Source organism: Empidonax traillii, unplaced genomic scaffold (assembly GCF_003031625.1).
Source record: "Empidonax traillii isolate 1590-97213 ecotype Southwest subspecies unplaced genomic scaffold, ASM303162v1 scaffold348:size657943, whole genome shotgun sequence".
NCBI classification, from domain to species: Eukaryota; Metazoa; Chordata; class Aves; order Passeriformes; family Tyrannidae; genus Empidonax; species Empidonax traillii.
This window is the reverse complement of record NW_020955541.1, coordinates 415,263-429,517: the sequence shown is the minus strand read 5'-3', so window position 1 is coordinate 429,517 and position 14,255 is coordinate 415,263. Positions and strand designations below refer to the sequence as shown.

The 14,255-nt window shown below is 41.9% G+C and overlaps 1 protein-coding gene across 3 annotated transcripts in view; it reads right to left on the bottom strand.

Annotated features, from left to right (window-relative positions):
* Window positions 1–13,769, bottom strand: part of COL12A1 (collagen type XII alpha 1 chain) — a 99,935-nt gene extending 86,166 nt beyond the window's left edge. For 2 of the 3 annotated variants that reach the window (XM_027892377.1, XM_027892378.1), the window contains exons 1-4: window positions 4,439–5,842; window positions 2,308–2,424; window positions 1,491–1,634; window positions 533–589 (exon numbers count right to left, since the gene is read on the bottom strand). In XM_027892377.1, the coding sequence (XP_027748178.1) occupies window positions 533–589; window positions 1,491–1,634; window positions 2,308–2,424; window positions 4,439–4,457 (337 nt within the window). In that variant the 5' untranslated portion in view covers window positions 4,458–5,842. Of the gene's footprint in view, window positions 1–532; window positions 590–1,490; window positions 1,635–2,307; window positions 2,425–4,438; window positions 5,843–10,651; window positions 10,760–13,347 lie in introns of those variants that run through there. The other variant, XM_027892379.1, reaches the window with a different exon arrangement.
* Window positions 13,770–14,255: the final 486 nt, after the last annotated feature.

The following is a 14,255-nucleotide window of genomic DNA, read 5'->3' as shown; positions in this document are numbered from 1 at the left end:
AAGTATTATTCACATAAGTGAATCCACCCATGGGAGTTTTCTAGTTGCCTTTATTCAAAAGGAACTGTTTTGAGATATCTCTCATGCTAACCCACAACATCTGTTATGCCACAACAGATGAAAACACACATACAAAACTTTTTGCAGTGATTTGATGTTACAGAAAAACATAATTTTGTTCCCACGTCTGCCTTGTATCTTTATCTCCCCATTATAGCTGCACTGGCTCTTCTGCAATGTCTTTTATCCACAGCACAGCACTTCTTGTTAATAGGACCAAGACACTCATGGACTTGCTCAGGTTAATTGTATGAAATCCCTAGTTTCAGTTCCAACTTTGCACCTAATCTTTCAACCCAGCTACTAAAATCCGTCTATCCCAGTGCCTTCACAAGTTTTCTTAACTCTGTACAACTTTACAAGTGAACTTCATTGCTAGGTAACACAGGAACACAGTTTAACTTTATGGGGTGCTAGAGCTAAACCTCAGATAAGATAAATGTCAGGTAAATTGAAAGACAAAACACCTTACTTTGTAATTGAGCCTCAATCTTCTTTTCCTCTGGTATCCCCGGACCACCTGTCTGAACTACAGAAAGCACACAACAGACAGAATTAATGGAGGAAATCAGGTTAAATTTGTAAACATCAAAGAAAAGCATTTAGGAAATTAGAGACACAAATCTGACAAGACTCAGAATATAAAAACATATATACAGGTTGTGAATAATACATCACCTGTACTTACAGATGTGACAACATAGTATTCAGGACAACACAAAATAGATAAAATGTAAATAATTATGGATACTCAGTATTTGTACATCTTGTACAGTAATTTCCTGAAAATAACTGCGACATCCCTGAATGAAATACCTGTATTTCCCATCTCTAACACCTAGGAGAATTAATCATAAGCAATTTTCCCATGGTTGTCTGTGAAGCTTGATATGAGACAAAACACATCATAGAAGAGAGCATGTTGTGGACTTTTATTAAATTAAATTTACTGTATGCTTTAATTATTAATATAAATTATAAACATTTAAATTCAGTATTTTAGTATGCATTCAGACATATTGTGTCACATTTTATTATTATTTGATGACTATAGTTAGCTTTTTCAAATACACACACACACATAGAGGATGCCTCTCAGATTCATTTGCTACTGAGGTCAGTGATCATCTTCCCCTTGACTTCAGCAGATGCAATTACAGAAAGGTTCAGCTCAAAAAAAAAAAAAAGCAGGTGCCTCCTGCCAAGAATTCTATAGGGGTTGTCAGACACTATACATCCATATTAGTCTCCTTTGATCTCTTGCAAATTTTCTCTGCTTCTACTAGGAATAATGGGAAAAGGCTGTTCAGACAGCTCCATCTAATGAGAGTTTAGGTATGTGGCAACTTTGCTGAGGAACTGGATCAAAGTTTTATGAATGACTACTCAGTTATATTACTTGGTTTTCTAATTGTATAACAGCTACTTACTTGTCAGCTGGCCAAAAACAGGTAGACTCTCCTCTCTGTCATCATATGAAGCTATTGATACAACATACTCTACATCAGGTATAAGATCTGATAAGACAGTTTGGGTAGTGCTAGGTGAAAGAGTAAATTCTTTAGTAGGTCCATCTGCAATAAATATATAAAACACTTGATGCAGTCTTTAAATCCAATAATACTAATAAGTTTATCATAAAACAAAATGCAACAGAGAATAATCTGTCTAAAATCCACTTATAATTTTAGAATGATAGACTTTCCGTTTTTGTGAAGTATGAACATGGAAACATGAAACTTCAAACTAACTTGCTTTCAATAGTGAGCAAAATTACTGAAGTGTTTACTAATTTCCAGGAAATTTAAATCTAAAAAGTACATACAAAATGTACTATCATCTAACAAATCACGGTCCAGTTCTCATTCAATATCACTTTCACACTAATTATTTCTTAAAGTGAAATAGAATAATGACTGTCTTACATAGCACAATACAATTGCTGACCTTTATGTTAAAAGCATAGAAGAGGAGTAGAGTGATGATTCCACCTTCCTTTTGCTCCTTGCAAAGGAAAGGCATCCAGCACTTACTGCTTGCCTTCCCAAAAGGGTAAATGCTATGGTAAGAAAAGCTCTAACTTGGAACAATCACTGGTCCTTGTATGCTGTTTGCTGGCTGCCCAATCTTGATCATAAACTTCAGAAACATTTTAACAGTCACTCTCATATTTAAGTTAGATATAACCAAAAATATACCCAATGTTTCAAAAAATGTAATCACATAACGGAATTTTACAGAACTCACCATTTGTTGGAACCACAGTTATTCTGTAACCCACTATTGCATCTGGTGGCCTTTTCCATGACATTTGAACATTATGTTCATCTATAATTGTAAAATTCAAGTCTGATGGTGGATTAACTGCAAAAGATTTATACCAGGTGGATGTTTAAAAAATTGAAAAAATGACAAATGAATAAATAAAAGAAAGTTGAGCAAAGCTTACTAAAATTGTCTTTGCATAAATTTGTTTCCAACAAATATAAAGATATGTTGTTGGAAAAAGAGTAAAATAAAAGCTGACAAAATGTGACAAAACATCAGAGTATATGCATTACAGAAGACAGCACAGAACATATGTTTCTTGAGTTGCCAAGACATTCAAGAATGGCCAGCAAAATCAAGCACAATAGAAAACACATTTGGATACATGTACAATGAGTTCACAGATAATCACCACATATGCAAACATTTCACATAACAATTAAAGGAAATTTTTTTACATGCTGGGTGCAATCCGTACAAGCATGCCAAATCACAACCTGCTTACAATATCATGAGATCATTTAGGATGTGGAGAACACAGTAGTCTTCTTAATTAGACATCAAAGAATTTATCAGCTTTTTAATATAGTCTCTGCATAGTAATATTCTCTATCAATTTCACTGAATCTAGAAACTTGGCAGAGAAAAGAAATAATTTAAAGAATACAAGAAAAGATGGGGCATTTATTGTTCAGGAAAAGAATTTCTGTTAGGGTCTAGATATGAATATAGTTGCAAAATGTATATCAGTAATAATGATACACCAATGTATCATTTTATTTCAAAATATGGAAACTTTCACCCCTTTGTCCCTAAAAGCCACTAAAGTGACATATTTTGCACATAGCAGCAAAGGATTCAGGAACTAAGGGGATAATAAATGGCATTAGTAATTACGGCAATTTGCTAAAATATTTGAGCTAATGCTAAATTCACAGAAATAAAATTCTACCTGTTTACACCAGGTTTCTGTACAGTTTCAAAGGTGTAAACTATTGTTTTCATGTTCCCTTTGCAGCAGGTGTACCCATACTAATAGTGGCATTTTACAATAAAATGCCAGTATGGTTCCAAACAACACAATGGTTAATTATGAAAAGACAACATCAAAGTATATTTATGGACATTTGTTTTGCAGAATTTATAGAAAACGGCAAAGAGAGCACCAGTGATCTGAACAAATGACTGCAAATAAAATTTGTAGGAGCTGATGACAGAAGTAACTGAACAGTACAGAAAGAAATAGTTTACATACGCTATTTTGCAGCATCATGCATATGTAAATGAAATGTTGATTATTTTTTTTTTTAGCTTCCCACGATGGACAAAAGCCTCCATGTACAAGGTTCATTACACAAAGACGTTTCATAAATATTTTATAATGATATTCTCTTCATAAAATCGTCATGCTTATTCATGCAGTATTTTACTGACTCACTGTCAGTGCATGGTAGGTATATTATACATTATTGTTTAAATAGGTCACAAAGTAAGATTAGATCCAGCCATACTTTCCTTAACTACTTGAGAGAGGGTTTTGCAGGCATTTTTAATAGACAGATCTCCATTTCATGGAAGATCTTCATCATATGTCAGATTTCATTTCAGATTTGTATATAATTTTAAAAGCAGATAAAGAGGTAAATGCTAGAATGCTTAATTACGAAAAGTCACTGTTCAATTGCAAAAAGTAAAACTTTTTGCTCAAAAAATCTGGCATTTTTCTCCTTTTAATTTTCTGCCATTTCAAACCATAGGATAATATGGCTTTGTAATACTGATATGATAGATAACACTAGTACTGAAGTAAATGTTATTTTTCCTGTTGTCCATACACAGGCAGTGAGATTAGATCATTAACCTGCATGCACAGTTTATTCATCATTCAGTTTATGAGTATCACAATGCTAGAGACAGCAGGGTAGTTACTTAGTATCAAAATCATGCAACACATGTTAATAGGAAAATACATTTAGGTGATAAGAATATCATTATAAAATATTGTTTCAGAAGCAATGGCTCAGGACAAATTTAATGCAAAGGCAGAGACAACTGACCTGAGCATGCTTTTAAAAAAAATTCAGTACATGGAAAAAATAGCACTACCAACCTTGCACGTAAATTGGCATGTTGCAGCAGAGACTTTAGGCTTTAACTGCTGAAGGACAGCAGCAGCCCAACTTGTTGATATCCAAATGACCGGATTCCAGATAAACTGAAAAAGCTGACTGTGAGGAATTCTTTAACATCTTAAAGGATTTTAATCCATTTTATGAAAATTCAGATGTAGATCTTGCAGGTAACAAGAATAGTACATCAGTTCGTAAGTGACGTATCCGTTCATCCAGGTGATCGTAGCACAATGGCATTGCAGGGGACCTTGAAAGACCCCTCCTTCATCCCATGGTCAAGACATGATGAGCCACCTCAAGTCATTCCTGACATGTTTGCTCAGATCATCATTCTTAAAGACCTCCACTATTGGCAAGACTGTCAGCTTCCCACAGAAATTACTGCAAAGGCCTCACTGCTTTTATCATCATAAAGTTATTCCCAACACCTAACTACAGTCTTCATTGCTGCACTTTAAACCCATTCATTCTCAACCTATGGCTGGCTTATCAAGCTCAAGTACTGAATACTACACCCATTCAAATCCAAAAAGGAACCTTGCCTGAGTGAAAAAAAAAAAAGAGTAGTTTGGATTCAATGTCATCAAAATATCTTCCAGATGGCCTGTAAGCTTTTGATACTCAAACAGAATCTCCAAAACATCCATGGACCTTCACATGGGTCAGATTTCACCCAAGTGAAACCATATGTGGGGTGAAGACCAAACCATGGTCATATGACTGAGAGCAGTAGGCTGAGCCAAAGCACAGCAAAATGTTTAGATGATAGAAATCTTATTGTGATAATAAATAGGGCAACTATTACTCCACCTCATTAAAATTCTTCTTCCAGAAAGGAATTCATCAGTGGAAAAAATAATACATCTGCAATAATGAATCAGACCAGAGTTCTAGGAACAAAATGCCCTTGGTTGTGGTAGGAGATTGCACCATTACTGGGACAAACCTTAAAACGTCACTCTACGAAATCTTACATGTGAGCACAGCTTTACTCAAGCAAACAGTCTTGATGTCAGACTACGTGCAGAAATTAAGTTGCACCTAACACTCACTGTATAGTGACAGTGCTCAATCTGTGTCCATCAAAATCCATGCCACACCTCTCACTGACTTGAGTCATGATCATAACACATGATGGAATTATAGCATTGCCTTAACACAGTGATCCCACTGTTGGTGCACAGAAATGCATGGCTCCCCAACAGTTTTCCAGAGAAGTAAAAAATATCCTGTTGCACAACAATAATGTTTACACTGCATTAATTTCAACCACTCTTAGAACTGTGATATGATAATTTTCCTAATTGGATAGCCTATGTTACCCACCACAAAAAAACCAAAGCAAAACAAAAACACAAACAAAACTACAAACAAAACAAAAAACAAAACAAAACAAAACAAACAAACAAACAAAAAAACCAACCAGACATAATATACTTAATTCATAGCCACTTATTTTGTTATTTACATGTGTAACAAAATTGTATTTTCTGAAACAAAAAAATATAGAACAAAACATCTTTTTCATGCTATGCAGGTCTTATACTAGCTTGTATTACTTCACAGGTAATACAAATCTAATATACAAAAGCCTACATTTTTTGCAGATAACACAGTGCGACTGCTAGAGAACCTCAATGAATATCTTAACAAGACAGAAATAAAATATAACCAGAAGCTCAAGTAATTTATACCCAGAACCAGACTTGAAAGTAATATATCTTGGAAGTAGCTGCCATCCACATGAGAAAGAAAATCTGTAATTCCACTCATTGGAAAAGATGGACTATAATTAGCACGTGAAATAACACGTTAGCCCATGTTAAAATAACACGAAGTCTATACAATCTATGGAAGCTGAAGAGTAAGCTCAGCCTTACTGACATGGAGATAAGCCCTGCTGAGGCTGCAAGATGCCAAAACTTCTCCTTTCATATTTTTTTCAGAAATGGCATGGTTTTGGCACAACTAACTAGATTATGACCCCAGTCAAGCTCCTCTGAAGTCTGTGTTGCCAGTGCAACCGGAAGAAAGAATGAGCTACAGCCTAGAAATGTAGTAAAGAGCTGCTTCTCAGACTTGTTAGATATTCATTGCCAATCACAACACTAAAACATTGTCATCTGTACCTTTGTATTTTTTTATTTTATACATGTATATGAAATTTCTTCAAAATATGAGATATATAATTCATTAATGTACTTGTAAAGAAAGCTCATTTAAATCTGTATACCTATACATATAAAGATGTATGTAACTAAACACAACTGCATGGACATACACACTGCATGCATAAATATTTACCAAAGTTCATGCATATTTGGGCATATATATGTGCATGAGTGTATACACCTACAAATGCATGTACACTTTGATTCTAATTAGAAGCATGAAAAACAGGCAGGTATAGTCACCCCCATATATATAAAAATTTCTATTTCGCATATTAATCTACATGGCTCTCTCTCTCTCTTAGGAACTTAGAAATCAACAGCTAATTTCTCAAGAGATAGAAATTAGACATCAAAAGGTAATAAAATAATGGTCCCACCAACCAGTTCTAAAGCTGAATACATGGTTAACTTCAAGTTTTAGCTATCCCAGATCATCTCTAAATCATTCATCCAATGAAAATTAGGGTAGACGATACAAACTTTATTACAAGAGAAACTTTCTAATCCTCTGCAACTGCTGTGCTGCAATTATTTGTCACTTACTCTACTGCATGTCCTGGTAACAGATTTTTCACTGGACAAACCTTTTTATGCACTATACAAAGGTCCCACACTTGGATCAGTGATACCCTCCTTCCCTACCTCCAGCCTAGACAATAGACTTTTCTAGGTCTGAACCAGTTCCTGAGAAACTGAAAAGGTAGCACCTTTAGAAGCTCAGTGAGGTCACACAGAACCAATGATTTCCTCATTCCTTTTCCATGCCTTGAAAATCCCTTGTGTAGTGACACACTACGCAAGCCATGACATCATCACAGAGGTTATAACTAATAGGTTATTCACATGCTAATATACTTGGCTTAACTATGACTGAAATAAGAGACTCTGGCTCTTTGATCAGAGATGGAAAAAATACTCTGATAGAGAGAAATTTTGACAGATAGAATAAAAGGGCACAAAAGAACTTACAGCATAAAATATACCATCATGCACAGGAAGTTTAAGCTGAGCAAGAGAGATCAGAAGGACTGCAAAATAAAACAATAATTTCACTGTAAGAGAAAAAGATTCTGAGCTTGAAAACAGATTTTCAGCCTTGACCAGGATAAACAACTTCCCCACTGAAATGCCATGAATTTAAACTACATGTGGGTTTTACCCTCTGTACTCCTGGAGTGACTGCCCAGCTGGAAAACCCTGTGCTGCTCCATCTCTGTAGAAAAGCTCTAACACCATTACTGCAGCTCTGCCTTGCCAACAGCAACAGAGCATGGCTTTCACAAAGGACTTCAGAGCAGCTGTGATGCTGATGAAGAACCAGTTTCATACTGAAAGATTCAGGAATCTATGAACAGCAGCATCAGATAAACACCAGATCTACTCCCAGGAGTGACTGAAAAATGAAAGCTGAAGGAAGGCAGAAAGGTAGAACTAATCTTTTCCTTTTCTCTGCTTTCATCCCATCTTCCCACCCCATATCAACAATCTTTACCACATCAAATGGTTCTCTCCCTTATTCTCCTCTCACTTTTTCTTCACACCAAGTGTCTACTCACACCTGAGGGAAAGAAAATTCAAAATGCATCTCCCGTGAATGCCACAGGGAGATCCAAAACAAAGAGGCACAAGACTGACTGACTGACTGATCTGGGGAGAGGAGGGGAGGATAGTTTTACCACAAAGTGATTTGAAAGTAGGAAAAAGACTAAAGGACAAATGTCCACAGGATAAAGTCAGTTCAGCAGACAGGATTTAAGTTGTAGCGATACCAGAACTAAAGTGAGTAAGATCCAATATGCAATTTACAAAACAATGCAGAAGGATGACCTTTTGTATAGTCCATATAAAAAACACTGCAAAAAGCTCTACAGAAGCAATTCCTACCACAGCAAGTCCTAAGGCATTCCTAGTTTTGACCTTTCATTTTCAGCACCACAATTTTTCACCGCACATTTTTCTGCTCTTTCTTCAAAACTTTGAAACTAGAATTCCCTCATGGAAACCCGATCAGTGTACACTAGGTATTTTACTTAATAAACATTTCTGTTTATGTAAGTCCTGGCCAGGACTGCTCTACAACTCTCAAGATCAGGCTTTGTCCACTCCTTTGCTTAGCAACAGTGCATCCTCCAACACGGGATCTAAACAATCTTGGCCAGCTTGTCTGGCAGTATGTCTACTTTTACTGTTGTAAAATAACTGTATGCTGCTCCAAATATATTTTTGTAGCTTTCTTTAACAGTACTGAAGCTATGACTGCTTTAGTCTACACTACAGCTAAATAAAACACCTTCACTTACGTTCGGAAATAGCATACTCCCTAAGTGTAATCCGTAGTGCAGGACAACAGCAACTGCACTCCAGCTCCAAGCAAGCTTCCTCCTAAGATGGGGAAGAACACACAAACCATTACAGTCCCTTCATCAAAACTGTACACTTTCTCTGCTTTCTCTGGCCGGCAGTCCTGCATTTCAAATGCAACTCTGAAATGACTTCAAATGACCTTTTTCGGTTCCTTAGCCAACAACAACGCAGCACTAGAGGAAGGCAGTGGGCTGATTCTCTCCTAGGGTGACCAGATGTTAAACTACTGACAGAAATGCCATCTTTTTCCAGAAAGCCAGTGGACTTCACATCTGTGTGCCCCAAGTAAGCACCGCTGCTGGGGGGCAAACACTGCCAAGGTGTCTCTGACACCCCATGCTTTTAGTAACCACGAGCCAAGGTGACCAGCTCCAGACACAGGAGGTTGTGGCAAACAGGCCATGATCAGGGAATTTGTTTCAATTTGATACAGAAGGAGAAGCAAGGGGAAAAAAAACAAATCATCAGATGCTGGCTTCTGCTTTTCTTCCAGTAAATCCAGGGGAGTTCATACCCAGTGGTTTTGATCACCCTATGATGGAGTCAGGTCCCAGAGGTCAGATCAAGTCATTTCAGTGCAGGACATTCGGCATCTCTGTTGCCCCTGGCAGCCACTGCTGGCAGAAATACCATGACTATGAGCAGGTCACACTGAGGGCGCAGGAGAGGTTGTTCTCACAGTTGCTCTTAATCCATTGCAGAGCAAACGTGCCAGGGCCAGGCCATTTCAAGTCATGCTACGGCAAGTGCAGCAGCCAAGACGGGTCTCCCCAGGTTTTCATCCCTTCAGCTGAAGGCGGGACACTGCCAAGGCCAACAGGAGCCTCAGCCTCCAGAGAGACTGGGTCAGGGCCAGACGAGGAGGAGGAAAGCCTCTTTGCAGGTGATGATGCCACATGCGTGCCAGAGCCTTGGAGCCCCGGCCACCCCAGAAACGCCTGGCCCAGCCTTCCCTTCAGAAGTGCCCAGGACACATGACATGGCAATGGCAGCATCTCACCAGGCATGTTCCCCAGGTCAGACCCTCCACAAAGGTCAAAGTGTCCCCGAGGGAAAGTCCGGCCCCCCCAAGGCTCAGCCGGGGGTCGCCCCGCCGAGCAGGGGAGGCCGATGTACCGGCAGGCTGACGGGGCAGAGGCGAGGGGGTCCAGCTGGACAAAACACACAGGCGCAGAGAGCCAGACTCTGTTGGAGCATTTTATTTCAAAGCTTGGGTTGTTGGGTGGTGGGTTTTCCGTTTCCTCTCTCAATATTACTAAACGAGCCCATAGACCAGCCATTCTTGGTCCATCAGGGCAGCAGCGCCACAGCCCCAGCCGTGCTGGGCTGCCCGCCGGCAGCGGCAGTGGCAGTGGGCTCCTCAGGGCGCTGCACCCAGCGGCCACGTCGGCTGGTCTGTGTCCTGTCAGGGGGGCAGTGTGGACAGCACACCAGAGAGACAGAGAGAGGGAGCTACGGTCCGGCTGACTAGCCGGGAGAAACAGAGCACAGAAGGAGCTGGGCAAGGAAGGAGAGACGTTTCTATGAAGGAGAGAAAAAGTAAAGTAGTTACACTCAAAAATGGAGAGAGAGAGAGCCAGTAGCTCAAGGCTGGTTGGGAGGTTTGCTGGTCAGCAGGGCACCGGGTCAAGGGGGCAGGGAGGGGAAGGTTACCTTCAGCCTCGATGGAGGAGAGGAGGGCGGCTGCACACAGAGCAGCGACTGCCGAGCACAGTGCTGTCTTCATTTCTGCCCTTTCAGATCACAACAACATGAATGAATCTGCAGTGATGGAGAAGGGGGGAAGGGGGAGAAAGGAGAAGGAAATGATACGTGTGGATTAAAGGACTGCGTGGGTGTATTCATGAAACACAAAAAACACAAACCATGGATTTCGCTTTTTTCCCTTATCCCCAGCCCCCACCCACGAGACCAGGTTGAAACCTCTAGACTTGAAAGCTGTCCAAGACGACGAAAGATCTGTATGACTAACTGGAGAGTCTCATCTTGCAATAATGTGCCTTTTGTTGCTGAAGTCTTTCCAACCACAGTAAACATTTGAGGCTTTAACCTAGTTAGGGTTAATTTGGTCAGGGAAGCGCAGTGAAGACCTGTGCCTCCGCACAGACAGGAGCCAAAAGGGAGCTCCATGACTTCATCGCTGAATGTGATGATAGCTAATTCAGAGGTCATTCCTGCCTTGGATCAACTAAATGTCTCTTTCAGCTGGGGATTTTATTCGGCTCCTTTTTCATAACTGTTGAACCACTTAGTTAGCTTTGTTTTAGTGGTCTCAAGGCAGTTTGGAAACTGTAATAAAACTTTCTTTGAGGGGTTCTGCCTACAAATGTACTATTCTTCATTTCTCGAACGTCTGAAATAGGTTATACAGAAGTGTGTGTGACACACAACTGAAATCCGACACGTCTGTCTAGCCATGATGTTTCAACATCTGATAATTCATTTACATGTCCTTAGAGAAAATAGATTTAAAATATACTATTAAAGGCCGACAGGCAAAAGAGTCTCTTAATCACTGTAGGTTGTTTAGCAAAAAAGGTGGGATTAGGCCAAGTTAGAGGTTCTTAATTGCAAGCAGCTTCATAACTACATGCTCTAGGCCATGTAAAATTACTCCTAATTACTCCAGCCAAACTTCCAAATTATTTCCTTGTCTAAGGCTAATATGAACAGTCCACATCACTTACAAACATGTTTCTAAAGTTCAGGATTTTCTATCTTGGGAAGTAGAGGAGGGGCAATTTGTCTGAATAAAGTCATAACTGCATCATATATCATAATTAGGCTGGAGGAAAGAGAATTCCAAAAGCAATTAGGCAACAGATTTTATCGGGAAGCTGCCAAGAGCAAAACAAAAGAAAAATACATAAATCATTCATCCACAGAAACAACTAAAAGGGAAAATAATATTCTTCTACCATCCAGAGAACTATCCAGCAAGGCACACTTATTGGGTGGACACTAAGGAAATCCAGGAATTTCCTAGTTACTGACACTGAGCTTAACAGGCTTCTTTTGAGCAGCTGTATATACTTGCCTTAACCAAATGCCTTTACTGCACATGAAAATACCAAGAGCTTTTAGAAAACCTAAGCAATGGTTTCAGTCCAGTGGCAGTTTCAGAGGGTAAACAGAAGAGTAACATTGACCATAATGACTCCGTAACACAAGAAAGGCGAGTGTTAGTATTAAATTGCCCTGTAAACTCCAAAATCATATCACAGCTCTGCATGGGAAACGGCTGTCCCTGGGAAGATCTACAGCATTCTGCAGTGAGTTTAATGATCGCCTGAACTTCACGCAAAAGAACGTTTTGTCCTGGAAGTCTTGTGCAGGCTTTGAGTGCCACCTTTTGATCCTTCTGAAGAGCAACGGAAATTAATCATCTCACAAAGGCATCTAGGAGTTCACTACTGATGCAGGTCTACCGTTTTTGTTTCATGAAATACATCATCTCAGCCAAAGCATTCATTTGCCCACCTAGGAACACTATTTCCTTCTAACAAACTTAGGAGTGTGAAACAAAGCCTGGAGGTGGCAGAGGAAAGGTCCTCTCACTGGCTCAGTGGTGACACAACAGACTGTGTCAGAACTAAAGGTTTCCTCGTTGACCTTTAGAGACCGCTTTAAATAAAAAATAAAAAAAAACCCAAAACCGGTCTTTCACGGTGCCAGTCCAATTTCACACTAATTCAACCAATGAAAGCTTAGCCAAAGCTGGCCCAGACAGAGTGCACGACATTTACCACTTTAAAGAAGAAAAAAGTAACTTAACCAAAAAAAAAGAAAAAAACCAACAAACAACAACAACAACAAAAAAAACAACGCAGGAAAAACCCACTACCTATCAAAGGCATAAAAAACTGGAAGCAAGAGAAAGCATCACCGGCAGCTGTACACACAGGGGAGGGAAGCGAGAGCTCCTGCCAAAGCCGCAGCGGTAGCATGCCTGCAGGCGCGCTGGGCGCTGACAGCGGGCTCCGCCTGGAGCCTCCGGCCGCCGGGAGCCTCCGTCTGCGGAACACCGCCGCCTCCCTACGTATTTCTGCCCAGACACCCCGCCGGTCTCCCCCGTGCCCTCCCCGGGGCTGACAGCCAACAGCGCCGGGGCGCTCTGCCCTTCACCTCTCCTCCGCCCGGCCGCACGCCTGCAGCCGGCTCTGACATGCCCAACGCGCACACACACGCTCCTTCCCAATCCCGTGCCAGCCTCCAGCCCGGCGCTGCTAAACCCAGCCTAAGGTGCATCAGAGGGGGCTGCATGCGTGGTGCGTGCGGACAGGGCGGGCCGCCAGGGTGGGCGGCGGGGAGGGCACGGGACCCCCGCTCCTCCGCGGGCACACACAGACCTGCCGGGGTGGCCACGGGGTGCGGGGTCGGTGACAGGACAGCTCCTCCGGCGATGATTCCGGCGGTGCCCGCAGCAGCAGCAGCCGGAGCAGTCGGACCTGGGTAAAGGGAGGAGGATAAAGGATGAAGCTCCGGGGGCACCTTGTGGAGGGAGCAGCAAGTAGCAGCAGCAGCGAAGGAGGAGCAGCAGCGGCGGCAAGAGCTGAGCGCAGAGGAGGCGCCTCGATTACTGTAGCTCCCGATGCGAGGGGTCTGTCTGGGAAGACTTGCCTTCTCCAAGTGGGAAGAGCCTCTTCTCAATCTGCTACTTAATAGAGGGCTGTTCCCAACTCTCAATTTACCCTCGTAAGCGGTTACGAAACTGTAGGGAAGGTGGACTGCTGCCACGGGGTGATATATGCGCTGCTCTGCTCCAGCAAGGAAGGGGATCCACTTCTGGAAACTGGCGCATACCTCCGCGCATTCCTGCGGCATGAGACGGGCGGCCGCCGCGGCAGCGCGCCCGGAGGCAGGGGCCCGGCCCGCCGCCCCCTCCCTCCCCTAGGCTTCCCAAAAAGGGGGGACACGGGAGAGCAGTGTAAAAACTGAGTCTCCGGGCACGGCTTCGAGGGACTGGGGCGTGGAGGGTGTCCCCGCGCGGTGCGTTCCGCGCAGCTCACGCCGCCCCTGCGGAGGGCCCGCTCGCCCTGCCGGGGCTGGGGCTGGTCTCCAGGACAATCTTGCAGAAAAGCGCGGGCACTCCCAGCGCCGCTGCCAGAAGCCTCGGGGGCAAAGGAGATTTAGTCATTTTGGCACAGTTCAGGTGTGTCTGACCTCCACCCTACGCAGCCGGCATACATTAAACACACACTGCCCCCGACACCCCTCCGCCACATGGGTGTTTTGCGTCGAGCACAAAGAGCCGCCG